At 38.9% G+C, this 13,351-nt stretch overlaps 1 protein-coding gene across 1 annotated transcript; it reads right to left on the bottom strand.

Annotated features, from left to right (window-relative positions):
• Positions 1–143: 143 nt before the first annotated feature.
• perm1a (PPARGC1 and ESRR induced regulator, muscle 1a) lies at positions 144–7,716 on the bottom strand. Its single transcript, XM_079239265.1, has 4 exons — positions 7,626–7,716; positions 3,752–7,245; positions 1,958–2,074; positions 144–1,674 (listed from the first exon to the last, which is right to left on the bottom strand). Exons 2-4 carry the CDS (start codon positions 7,221–7,223, stop codon positions 1,559–1,561), a joined length of 3,705 nt encoding a protein of 1,234 aa, XP_079095391.1. The 5' UTR covers positions 7,224–7,245; positions 7,626–7,716; the 3' UTR covers positions 144–1,558.
• Between the last annotated feature and the right edge of the window lie 5,635 nt (positions 7,717–13,351).

The raw sequence follows: 13,351 nt of genomic DNA, 5'->3' as shown, positions 1-13,351 counted from the left end.
ACAAAACCTTAAAGCTGAAAAAGTTTTTTTCACATCACAAAATTGCTATGAAACTAAAGAAAAAATAAAATAATAAGAAGGAATAGATCAACAAACTCTGAAGATTATATGTAAACATGAAAGAATGAGACAACACATTATAACATGTGCCCACATTATTTTATACTTATTATGGACACATTCTTTCTTTTTATTATTGTAGATCTGTTTCTTTATTGCGATGTAAAGACCATTTAGTTACCAATGCATGGACTTGTCATTTACATAGCTAAGTTGCAGTTTTAAACATAGATTAAAAAAAAATAATAATAAAGGATCAGCTTTCAGCAGGTCATGATGTCACAACCTTATGAGACACCTTCAACTACAGGATAATTTATATTTTACCATGATGCCACTAACTGTTTCTGGGGGAAAAAAGCTCTCCTAATATCTAACAATACAGATAAGCACAGTAGTGAGTTTTATTAGGTTAATGAGTCACTAAAATGATAAGTTTAGTTATATCAGTTTTTCTCAATTCCGGTCCTCAGGCCCCCCTGCCCTCGCTGTTTTAGACATGATCCTCCTCGAAAGCGCCTGAGTCGGATTATTGAACTTCTTCATCAAGTTCTTTGCAGGCTGTTAATGACCCCTTTATTTCATTCAGGTGTGTTAAAGTAGGTTTGCCTATAAAACATGCAGGACAGGGGGGTATGAGGACCGGAAATGAGAAACACTGTTATATACAGATTTTTAACAGATTACTTGACCGTTCAGCTCAGACTCTTACATGGACTTATGACGCCCTCTAGTGTTTGGACTCTTTCCCTGGATGACACATCTGAGTGCTTTTTCATTAAGAAACAGGACACAACTTTAAGACACTGTTTACTTTAAAATAAACTCAGTGCAACTTACAGGACAAGATAATGCTGTGCATTATTTTATAAATGTTCTGTCATAATATTACTGTTAACACTGTCACAAGAATGACTTCCTCTTTTCAAAAGGAGTTTCAGCCTTAAACTGCAAGTTAATATTAAAGTAATATGTCGGTCAATTTAATCTGTAAAGTAGCAAGTGATGAGAGTATTTTACAATCTTCAGATTAATATATTTACCACACAGAAGTTATGAAAACAAACAGGCTAAAAGCACTGAAATCCCAAAATACCTAAAAAAAAAAAAAAAAAAAATCCATTTATCATATGCTCTGTCATCATAAATCTGTACATTTCTGAGTAAACTTGCCAGTAAAATCCTTTCTTAAAACAACATTATTTACTAATGTCTAAAGCCTTTTCTTTAACAAACGTACATGCCTCATCCTGACTTTGGTCATTTTAAACATCACATGAATTCTTTCACATGTTAAATGGGAGAAAAGTCATTAAAAATAGTTGAGCAAGAACTTTATCTCAGTCAGTTGACTTTAGACATTTGTGTTCTCTGGAGAGGTCAACGAAACTTAAATAAGTATAGTGCAAACATGTAAAAACACATGAAAGTTTCTTTAAATGACCAACCTCTTTCTTGTGAAGACATTGTGTCATGTCTTCTTAGTAAAAAATATGTTTCAAGAATATGTTAATGCCGGATGACCCAATTTCATCTCACTGGTCACAGCTTGCACCTTGACGTACTTACGCAAGTATCGGATGGCTGAAAGGGCACTTACATTTGCCAGCAGAACTGTAAAAATAAACACACAAATGGCACTTTTCTTGAAGATAGTTTCATAACACAGATGCTGATTCTCACAGAATGCTCAGGAAAAATGTTTTATTGTCTGATTACTGTGAAAGGCCAGACTCCTACCAGTTCTTCCAGGATTTCCTTGCAATACTCTTCCTTTCCATGCATAACCCCCCAAAATATTAAAAATGCAAAATGACTTAAATAAAAGCAGGTAAATGGATAAGCAGCTACTCTGTCATTTTAACATTTATGTTACACAAACATTTAACGTACGTACCGGCCTTCCAGGCATCTCCAGCTTGTGGGTTTGTCGTCTTCAGCACCCATGAAGCAAATGCAATACAAACCAGACACATATCTGACTGCTTGAAGGGCAAAAGGGGGGCATCCAACCCTGAAACAATAGGAATTGTTTTGCATCATTAAGCTAGAATTAAACCAGAAAAGTCTAGAAGGTCAAGGGTTTCAAATTTACCATCAACATGCCAAAAACTGTGGAGGTGCTCCCACAAATGAATACCAGTTCTTGCATAGATTCATTTTATGCAAAATTACAAGGCAGATCAAGATGTTTAAATGTTTGACACCGGTAGTCTTAAAGATAACTAAGTAATAATCATTAAACACCTCTTTGGTTTGATATCATTTACTAACTGATAGCCAAACTTTATTAAAGGTTAAATTGGAGTTTCAAGAAGAGGGATTGACATGAAGACTCCTCAAGATGAGATATTTTAAAGTCACTTCACAGCCAAACATAAATTAGAGAGCTCTGTTGGCAGCTTAAAGGAGAACTCATCAAGTGAAGTCAAGTTATCACGTAGTACCATTCCTCCTGGTTACAACACTGCGTGCTTGCAGTGTCGTCTGACAGCTCACGAAAGAAAATCCATCCTGGCCACGACTGCAACAGCTGAGTAGGTGCATTACAACCATCCACATGTGAGGAATATAAAAAGTACTTCACAGAATAGGTCAAATATGGCATGTGCATTGTTACTGGTTCAATCAAGACAGAAGGATCCAAAGAACTAAAGGTTCGGATTTTGTCTTTGAATGATCTAATCCAAACTAGGATTGCAGAAAGGTCACCAGACAGCCAGCAAGCCTATAATAGTAGCAACCTGAAACATCACCAGAAGTTGATGAAGTGTAATAGATATGTTACATTGAACTGTTCCATTAAGTTTTAATCTAAACATGATGCAAAACATGAGTATTGCTTTCTATATGACAACTCTCTGCAAGTCGAGGATTTAGACATCACTGTGTTTATGTCTAGTGAGTTAGTCCGAGTGCTCACAGTGGGGTTTGGGATATGCTTGAAGGATTAGCTGGTTTGCATTGCAGAAAAATGCAAAACAGAATGTTGTGTTTCTTAAAAGCTTACAAAATAACTTTTCGCAACAGTGATACCCTGATTCATATGTTCTATTCACATTGCTTTTCTCTGCTTTTAACATGTTACATAAAATCCCTTACAGTGAAACAGCTGTAACACCAATTCTGAATGAAATTTGGAGCTTTGTGCTGCTTTGCTTTGCATAACATTCAGGATCTTCTGGTTCTGTATAAACCAGCTGAATCCTTCAGGTCATCAGGATCAAGTCTACTTTCTGTTGCCAGAGTCTGAAGTAAACATGGAAAGACTGCATTCAGTTTTTAGGCTCCTTCCATGTGAAAAAACTGCTGGTATAGAGTAACTCTCAGCTGTATTAAATCAAGTTTTTTTTCTCTATTAGCTGTTGTCTTTTATCAAAACTGCTCTTAATTCATCATACTGTAGCTTTGATTTCTCGCCATTACTCTTATTCTAATTTTTGCTTTTTGTCTTCATTTAATTGAATGGATTTCTTTTAAAAGTTTGTTTTTAATTGTACTTTTTAAAACTTCTTCTGCACCCTTTGTACTACTTTTAATGTTTTATTTAAACACTGATTTCTCTTGGACACAAACGTGCTATGGCTACAAACAATCTTGTCCTGCCTAAAGAGTGAAGCAGCTAATATTACAACATCATTATCTTGCCCAATAAATGAAGGTGCATTCCCCTGCTCAGCAGTGTATTTACCTGGATTTGACACAGTTGCCTGCAAGTCTTCATATCCGAAAGGCTGCTGTGTGAGTTGTCTGGAGATCCTGTCCTCCAAGTAGTAGAGCAGTGGATCAGGAAGCATCACATCTTGGTTTCCCAGCATATTGAGGGCAGTACCAGCTCGCAAATTAGATCTGCTATTTTGTCTCACAGGTACAAGGGACATGGAGTTTGAACTCTGTTTCTGAGTTGTAGATGCTGTAAATTTAATGTTTCTGAAGGAAAGTGATTTCAGACAGAAGAAATTCTCTCTAAAGTCTCTTTCTGTGAAAAAATCCTCATATATATCTGTGGAAAGTTTAGTTGAGCTTGCCTTATAGCTGAACCTGCTCACCACCCGCACTGGACAATAGTTGTCTTCTTCATCAGATTCCACAGAAGAATCATCAGATGAGGAGGATGCAAAGAAATACTCATAGGCCTCAGGGAATTGTAGATTTCTTCCTGTTGAGCGAGAGTAGGAAAAGATGGGAACAGGCCTGTCTTGATTCTTTTCTTCTGCAGTTACGAGAGGGTAGAAAAAGCTTTCCGTATCAAAGTCTGAGAAGAAATCGTCATATGCTTCAGGAACTGAATTTCCAGTTGTGCAATAGGTTTCCATGTCATCTGCAGCAGATTGATGGGGAACTGACTGTTTACCTCCAAAAAGGTACTGAAATATATCAGTGAGAGAGATGCTGTAGCTGTCTGTGTCTCGCTTTGGTGCAGAGTCCTCAGGAAAATACCCAGTTTTTACTGATTCTCTGTGATCTGTGGCTTGTAAAATTTCACCTCGGTGTAAGTAACTGGAAGACTCTGACTCTAGAGCTGGTAAATTATGCACACTGATGGTTTTGGAAATCTTTTTGAGGCACTTTTGGGACTTTTGAGGGAGCACAGGTTGGGGTGTGTCAATCACAGATGCCAGCATTGTATTGACTGGGTAAATATAGCCACAATGGCTCATTGTGACAGGCTCACTTTCCCACATAACACTTCTTGGAGTGGAAGGTGATTTCCATGCGGCTTGCTCGGGCTTTGACTCATCCACTTCAGTAAAAATCACTGGACCAGTCTCAACAAGCACGTCAATCTCCTCACTTTCCTGTACAGGTGTGAGGGCATTGGGTGGAGAAGCTTTGCTGATCTTTCGTAAACCCAAAATGTCATTTATTGTCAGTTTCTCCATCTCACTCCAGAAAGAAGACATGGCAAACACAGAGTTCTCTCTCTTTTCAGCTTCACTCCCAGATAAGGCTGCAGTGATGACATTCTCTGCTTCTCCCAGGAAATCACACATTGATTCTGGCTGGCTTGTGGCTCCAGACATAACATCTGTTTCCTCATGTTTTGTGAAAGTTGGCACTTTCTTCTCATTCTGACAAGATGAGCAACAACTTGCCATCATGTCTGTGAGGTTTTCATTTGAGAGAGAGGTGAGAGATTCTGTATCCAGAGTACAGCAGGATGTTACCTGAGTAATACCTGAAGGACTTGTTTGTAAGGACAGTTTGGTTTCTGATCGACTGCTGGTTTTTGAAAGCAGTGATGTTTCTAATGGTGTTCCTTCAGCCTTTATGCTTTTCTCTGAGGAAATGTCTAAAGCTTGAACCTCTATATTTGTTTGCTCTTCTTTGTCTGAACTGGATGAATTTTTAGCCAGGTGACTTTTGTAAAGTGACTGACCGGTAAAGTCTGACATTAATTTGGCGCCAGTTCCTCTATCATTGTTTTTCAGTGGTAGAGGTTTTGTGTTGAGAGTGTGAGAACTGGTCCCAACAATGGCAGATGGAGAAAGAGGAGTCTTTTCCAGTGTACGGTCATATTGATTTGCGTGGTGACAGTCACTTTCCAGCTGTTCTTGATGCTCAGCCCCATTTTGACACAGCATGTGCTCTTCACTGCCAGAATTTCCAGCCTCTGCAGCCAGGACTGACTTAGCATCAGATAGTTTGTCGTTTTGGCTGACTTCCACAGTTGGAATGCGTGACTCTGCACATGGCAAAAGACAGACAGACTTGACCTCTGTTGTGGAATATTTTAGAATTTGTTCATTTTCAAAGCTGATGTCAGAAATATTTACATGATCAAACTGCTGGAGATCCCCTGCTTTTACATCTTGTTTCTGATTTTCATTTTTGTTCCATCCAGATTCTTCTACCTGTAGCTTGCTGCATATCTGTGAAGGTGTATCTTCATTAGCAATGTGGATTGCTGTGGCTTGTGCACTGTCATCACATTGACTCAAAGGGGATTCTGACCTTTGCTTTGTGAAACTGGCTCTACACCTTTCTTGACTCAGACTGGCCTCTGCTAAATGTTGACCATCCCTTGAAAGAACAGTGGATACTTCTTTTTTAAATTCACCGCCAGATAAATGCAATGGCAAGTTGGTGGTTATTGAATATGGAGTAAGAAGACAGGTGAGATTTTTTTGTGGTTCATTTAAATAGAATGAATCCGGGGATAAAGTCACACCTGCTCTTTCTCTTGATGCATACTGCTCCTCTTCTGAGTCACTCTGCTTGACTGAAACTTGCCTCTCGCAAGCCTGCCCACCGTCACCTGCCTCCATGCTGAGTCGTTTCTTCTTTTTCCTCTTCCTCCTAATCGAGGAGGGTGGAGTTAATTCCTGGGAAGGGCTAAACTCTTCCTTTGTACCACATTTTTTTCTGAGAATGACCTGGTCTGTTAAAAACTCATCCTTCGTAATGTCATCCATATTTTTGCACACTTCCACACTGATGGACGGCAATGTTGTTTCTGATCTGACAGCAGTTAAATCATGGTGCTGATCCCTCTCTGTTACCTTACTTACTTCTGATTCCTCTCTGATGTGTAACTCTATTTCAGCAGGCTTACAAGTCTTAAACTCTGAGTCACTGCAAGTTGCAGGTTCAAAGGACATTTCTTTCACTGCGTTCATGCTTTTGATGGTGTCGACAGGCTTCATGGCCTCTTTACCAACTGCTGTTTCACCACTGGCAGACAGCGTGTTTGAGTTTTTTGGCAAATCGCTTCTACTGGCTTGGTGCCCATCCCCACATTGCTTGTCCTCTTTTATTGCCTCTTTGTTGTTTCCAACTCTTTCTTGGCTCAGCTCAGCCTCTGTGAGACTTTTCAGCCTTTCAAAAAATATATTGACAGACTGAAGGTGTATGTCTTCCTCGCTGCCTGAGAGAACACTGTCAAGTCTGCCAAAGCTGTATTTATTGAGACAGTGCTCCACAGGGGACCCATCACAATCTGGGGGGCCGTCAATATGGTGGGGATTCTCTGAGAAGCTATGTGTTGGGTTAATTTTCTGGGCCTTCTGGGCAAGAATGGACCCTGCGTCATCAATGTCACTCATCCCCGAATCATCCACACCTGCCAACGAAGGTGGAAGCAGATCACACTCCTCGCATTCTGCAAAGAAGCATTCCCAGTCACGGTCGCTGATCTCCACACTGTATTCAAAATCCTCCATTTGGAATTGGGCACACTAACTCCTGCAAAAAAGAAATCAATTTGAAGAGCTAAAATAAGAGTAAACGTACCACCTCAAATAATTCTAACTTCTTTCAATGATAGATTCTCCGAAAACAAGCAATGTCAATATTTCAACCTTCATAATCCTAAAAGTAAGCAAAAAAAAAAAAGAAAAAAAAAGCAGGCAATCAATTCAACACTTTAAGCAACAAAATCCACTTTAACCTTGGATCATTTCTTTAGCACTAATTAATCATGTAAATGACATATTAAAATTACTACTTGTAAGATCTCAATCAACTTGAAATGATATAATTTGAATCCCCTGTTACAAAATAAGATAGAAAATATGAAATGGCAGCAGTAAGTGTAGTACATTTAGCAAATGTAGCCATATTACCTGTACTGCTTCAGCTGGTCTGCACGAGACAAAGGTTGAAGAGGTATCAGCTGCACCACGCTGTCTCCATTCTGGTAGGAGTTTGCATGCATGAGCATGCAGTACAGCAAGCCCCATGATTTGTTAAATATAGAGCGGTGTTTCAGATCACGTAATACACGCAGTGTTCTTAAAGCAGCCATTTCCAATAGAGGTATAGCATTACAGAACTTTAAATAGTCTCTACACTTGCTAACTGCTTAACACTGTAGTTTTAATTGTAGTATTATTTGGTTTAGTGACATATTGCTGAAAATCATATTATTTATAAATCTGATGTTTAAAATTTATTTTAGGTTATGGTAGGGAGTTAAAAATGCAGTCGAGCTGGCAACCACACATCTGATAGTGGATACAACAGCAGCTGGTGTCATATGAGGTGTGTTCCAGTCAGCTGATTATGTGACATCATGGGGGAAGAGTGAATACAAATCTTTCCAATTCACTGTGTCCATGCAATACAGAAAAGCTGCTGAGACTCATCCTAGCAGATTAATATTTCCTCTGACCTGGAACAACAAAAATACAAAGGAGAAAAAAAAGTGTTCACAGCTTTTAGTGAAACGGAAAATGCTACATACATATAGACATAATGTATAGTGTATTAAACACATCTCATACATATCTGATACATTTACCCAAACTGAAAATAACAATTTGAGCATAAATCCTAGTTAGTTTATGCAACTAAGTATGACCAGCAATAATAATTTTAAATAATTTGAACAAGGCATTAAAGATATTTTAATTTAAATAATTTAAGTTTAGACTGATTCATTTATTCATTGCATTCAGTCAGTCTGGGTTGAAATCCACCCTGAAGCAACAATCCTGATACTGAAATTTCCACAGAAGGGAACGGTCCCGTCCAATTACTGCCAATAACCTGGGAGTTCCTATCTGGCATCATAGCGGATGAGGTAAGTAGGTACATGGATTAATACATGACAGAGATTAAAAAAGACTTTGGTAAAGGTACTAGAAGAGCCAAACACCAGTTGCTACATGACAAGTTTAAGTTCCACAGCACTCTAAGAGCATTCGTTGTAAAACGCAATGAGGCTGTGTCAGACCACCCTGGAGGCCAACTTCAAACCAATTGCACAATCTCCATCAAATGTGGCATATACTAAGGAGATGACCTGTCCCTGTTGCTGTTATGCTTAGGCCTTAGCCTCCCTCAGCCAATTATTCAACAAGACTGGCTAATAAACGAAGCCACCATCAATCACCTCCTCTACATGGATGACATCAACCTGTACACTAAGAGTAAGCTAGACCTTGACTCACTGATCCACACCACCAGGATCTGCAGCAGGGATATCAGAATGTAATTTGGGCAAGAGAAATGTGACCAAATGGTAACAAAGAGAGGGAAGGCAGTTCATACAGAGGGCATTGCATTCCCGGAGGGCAGAATAACAGATGTTGAGGAGAGCTACATGTACCTTGGCATACCACAAACAAATGGCTACTGAAGAGGCCACGAAGAAAGCTTCCACAGCCAAACACTCGCAACCTGTAAGGTAAGAAGTCAACTCAATGGCAAAAATAAGATCCGAGGGGCCTTGCAATAACATCAGACAGACATGTTCAAAGAGAAAAAGAAAGAATTTAAATCAAATTATTATAGGGATCTGGAAGTGAAAAATGCAATATTTATGATTAGAGCTAGAGGTCATTTATTAATAACTAATTATTTTAAAAAAGTAATATAAACATGCACATTTCCACATCTGTGTCTTAATCTCAACTGACACACCTCAGAATACAAACTGAAAACAAACCCATTAAATAAGATATAAAAGATATTATACAAATTATTTCAATAAATTGGAAATGAATGTCTTTTATATACTCTTTGTATTAACCAAATTTATCCCACAGGTCATTTTAGACCCTCAGGTGGGCCAATTTAGGTCTTTGGGCTATACATTTAACACCTTTGGTTTGCATGAATGTGAAATCTGTTATTTGGGGGGACTTTGTTTGTTGTTAAGCCTTTGTTTACAGTTTCCAGTAAGAATTAGCTAAGTTAAGTCAATGTAATGACAGGAACATCATTTCTTTCAAATATCCCTGACAAGATGGCAAGATAAGCAATCAGACCAGATCTCATCTTGAGCTGCTAAACTGCAGTTAACATAAGCCTAATGGGCTTTAATTGCTCATGAATGCATTGATTAATGATCAGTTCTGACAAATAATCTAAAGAAAGAGCATGTCAAATGTGTTGATGACTTCAGGTAGAGCTTTTGTAAGGAAATAATCGAAACCAAGATATTAACTAGAACAGCAGAACTTCCAATGTCGTAGCTCTGTTTGAAGCAGGCCAATCTTTGGATACTTATTGATGCTTAAACAGATACAGATTTGAGTATCCTTACATTGTAAAAGCCAATTTCGGCCAGACAACCATGTTTAAGGTCACTTGTATTAAGAATTTACATCTCACTTTCACAGTCTGTAATTACAACCTTTATTTGCCTAATTTTCTTCTCTAAAGATGTTTATGAGAAAACAGACCCTCTAATTAGCTGAACCCCAGTCTGGGCTGTATGCCCAGGAGGCCCCTCTCAATACATCCTCTGTGATGAGGAAAGACAAGCCACAGCCTGTGTGTGGCTACTGCACCTGGGTAGGGGGTTTGTTTTGAAATGGGTGGGATTCTGTTTCCATCAATAGGATTAGGCCCTTATGAGTCAGTTTGTGGAATTAAGATTTCTATCTGTTTGAGCTGTTCCACAGCACTGATGCGGCAGAATTTTACCCTTATTGCTTACCATGTCAGGCATGGCAATTCAGCATGAATTAAATAAAAAGGAGAAAAGAGATGTATTCAACACAAGGCATTCACACAGAGACAGTCTTGTTACCAAGCATCCTTGGTTACTAACCAAGTGGTTGTGTCAAGTTTTTTGTGAACGTCAGAAAACAGAAGACAAAGACTTGTGTTTTGGATCGTCAAGGATGCAGGAAGCATGCAGGCTATTTTACAACTTATAAATACCACATAAGACTTTACTTCATTATATTTACAAGAGGTAAAAGCTTGAACTAATTACAACCTTGATTGACAAAAAGTTGGAATACGGAGTGAAATGCAGTTGAAAAGAAAATGTAAGGGTTGGCAAACTCAAACTCATGCTCTTTTGAAATGCTTATTTCTGTTGATTAAATGTTTGTTTTATCCTGTTATATTTGTGTTTGGTGTAAGGCACATTGAATCCCTCTTTCGTAGGAAATGTGACCTATAAATAAAACTGACTTGACTTGCCATGATACCCATATTTTTTTCTTAATGGAATATAAACTGCATATCAGATGTAGTAACTTAGAAACTGTACTACTTAATGGAAATGTTGACTTTTTTTTAATTAGATGGTTGCAACACATCGAGTTGGATAGGGGAGATGTTTACCATTGTGAAGCATGCACTCTTCTTTTTACCGTAGTTTGTAAACATCTGGTAGGTGAGGAGACATATAGCTTTAGTTACTGTTCCAAATACATCCGATGATGCTTTAATAGGCAGGCATACATAAGTATATAATTTCACCTGCATCTGCAATGAGTTTCACTTTGAACCGATTCAGAATCAGAGCCCAACTATTTTTTCAGAAATGTTAATTATATCGATTGTGACTGAGATGGCTTCAGCAGAGTAGTGTGTGTTTGTGCCATTGTCACGGGGTAATAACCTCCAACTTTGGTTTCTAAGGGGAGCACTTTATATGAATAAACATGCAAGAAGAGATTTAAGTTAGTTTGTCCGCTAGTATTTATTAACCTTTGTATTAAAAAGACTAAAAATGTACCCAAGGTGAGCTAAAAAGGGTCGTCAGCCACGGCCCTTTAGTGGAGTCACTTTGTGATGTCGCTCCTTCCCCCCCCCCCCCCAGTCTCTTGACGTGTCTCCGATTCCGTTCCGGGGAGGGATTTATCTGAGAGGAGGGGGGTTGTCAAACTCTCCCCCTCCGCTGTTCCACCGACGCGTCACTCTCTCACTCTCCGCCACTCCTCGGTCGCTCGCCCTCCTTTACGCTGCGCCGACAGGAGATGCTGAAGGGAGAACAAAACACGATCTCAACAGGCCAGTGACAGGTGGAGGCCTAGGTGCTACTTGGCTGGTCAAAGCAGGGCTCCCAAAATCACTACAGCAAGTCCAAAAGAAAAAGCACTAAAACCATGCAAAACGGAGCCCTGCTATGCCGCCACTCCAGCAAAACAACACTTAGCTTAGAGGAGGGGGATTCCCGAACGCTCCCCCTCCGTTGATCCAACGACGCGTCCTGTCACTGGCTCCTTCTTTGTCGCCTCCAGCTCCACCACGGGATGCTCTTCCCGTCCTCACACGTCCGCAGCGTCTCCAGATCTGTCACACGCGCCCCTGATTGACTTCACCTGTTCCTAATTATACCTGATATCGGGGCAGGGTTACAGCCACACCCACCTGCTGTCACTGACACACACTCCGACACACGCACACACACCAGTCACCCCGTGACACCATACTTAGGAATTCAGACAGTCTGCAATATCTTGCCACATTTTCTCTCTCGTTCTCCAAGGCTTCTAGGAGCGTTTCTTGCTCCAATTGAGAAAAGTGTGCTGCTAATGTTGCCATGATACATCGCTGATTGTGTGCTAGATAGCAAGGGTCCAAAAAGGAAGCTGCAAGCACATATCCAGGATTAGTTTCAATTGACTTGATGAATCCATGTCTACTCATCCTGTGCAATCAATTAAGGCTGAATGCTCTTGTTTTGCGTTTGATGAACCGCACTTCATTAGTTATCATGGATGTATTTTCTCTGCTTTTGTGCAATTGGCCCCTGGACTGTTTCCAATTTTAGCTTGACATTGCACTCTATACAAGTTTATTATTTACACATTCATTTGAGTCAGGTGTGTTGCAGGACTGCAAAAAAATGAAAATGAAATTAACCACTAAAATAACCATTGCATATTATTTCAGATTAAGATAATATACACTTAATAAATTAACAATGTATAGATGGGAAAATGGTCTTTTTTTCAATCAATGATCAACTTGGCCTCCATCTTACCTGATTTAACTTCTGAGATAAAATCATACACCATACATTTCTACAAATAATTAGACAATGTGTTTAGAAAAATTGTCATATGTAGTACAAAATGGGCCAGTCAAGTGGACTACATAGTTTACAGTTATGCAAGTTGAGTCCTTCCACTTTTGCACTTTTATTCAAGTTTAATATTTTTTGTGATATTGTATCTTTTAACAAAAAAACTCACTTTGAAAATGTTGTACTCAGTTTGAATATTTGAAAATAAATTCTAAATATAAATAGTTTTCTTTCTTTTCTCATATTTGTCCAAATAATCTCAATTTGGCATAACAGTTTCTTTGTTAAAACAAAGGAGTGCACTTTTTCAATTCACCATAAATGAGTCTGCTCCTGCAATAAGTTAAATTGTTTTACATGTAGTCTGCATGTATTCAGAAGAACTGATTTGAGCAAGCATGGTGACAAAATAACGTCTTCATCGATGCTCAGTACATATTAGGACATTTGTCTCTCACAAATTCTGTAAACTTCAGCATTGCCATACTGATTTATTTGGGGTTTACAACAATATCTACCAAGTCAGCTTCAAACTACACACTGGGCTAGCAAAATGATGGACAGTCCATTAAGATC

The sequence above is a fragment of the Telmatherina bonti genome, assembly GCF_933228915.1.
Source record: "Telmatherina bonti genome assembly, chromosome: 4".
Classification (NCBI taxonomy): domain Eukaryota; kingdom Metazoa; phylum Chordata; class Actinopteri; order Atheriniformes; family Telmatherinidae; genus Telmatherina; species Telmatherina bonti.
Note: the sequence above shows the minus strand (reverse complement) of the source record. Positions and strands in the feature narration are given on the sequence as shown.

Bases quoted from the DNA above. Each gene is read 5' to 3' on its own strand.
- perm1a (XM_079239265.1), bottom strand. From the start codon at position 7,223: ATGGAGGATTTTGAATACAGTGTGGAGATCAGCGACCGTGACTGGGAA. The intron at 2,075-3,751 runs GTAAATACACTG...CTATTGTTTCAG, and splicing joins GGCAACTGTGTCAAATCCAG to GGTTGGATGCCCCCCTTTTG. The intron at 1,675-1,957 runs GTACGTACGTTA...TTATTTTTACAG, and splicing joins TGGAGATGCCTGGAAGGCCG to TTCTGCTGGCAAATGTAAGT.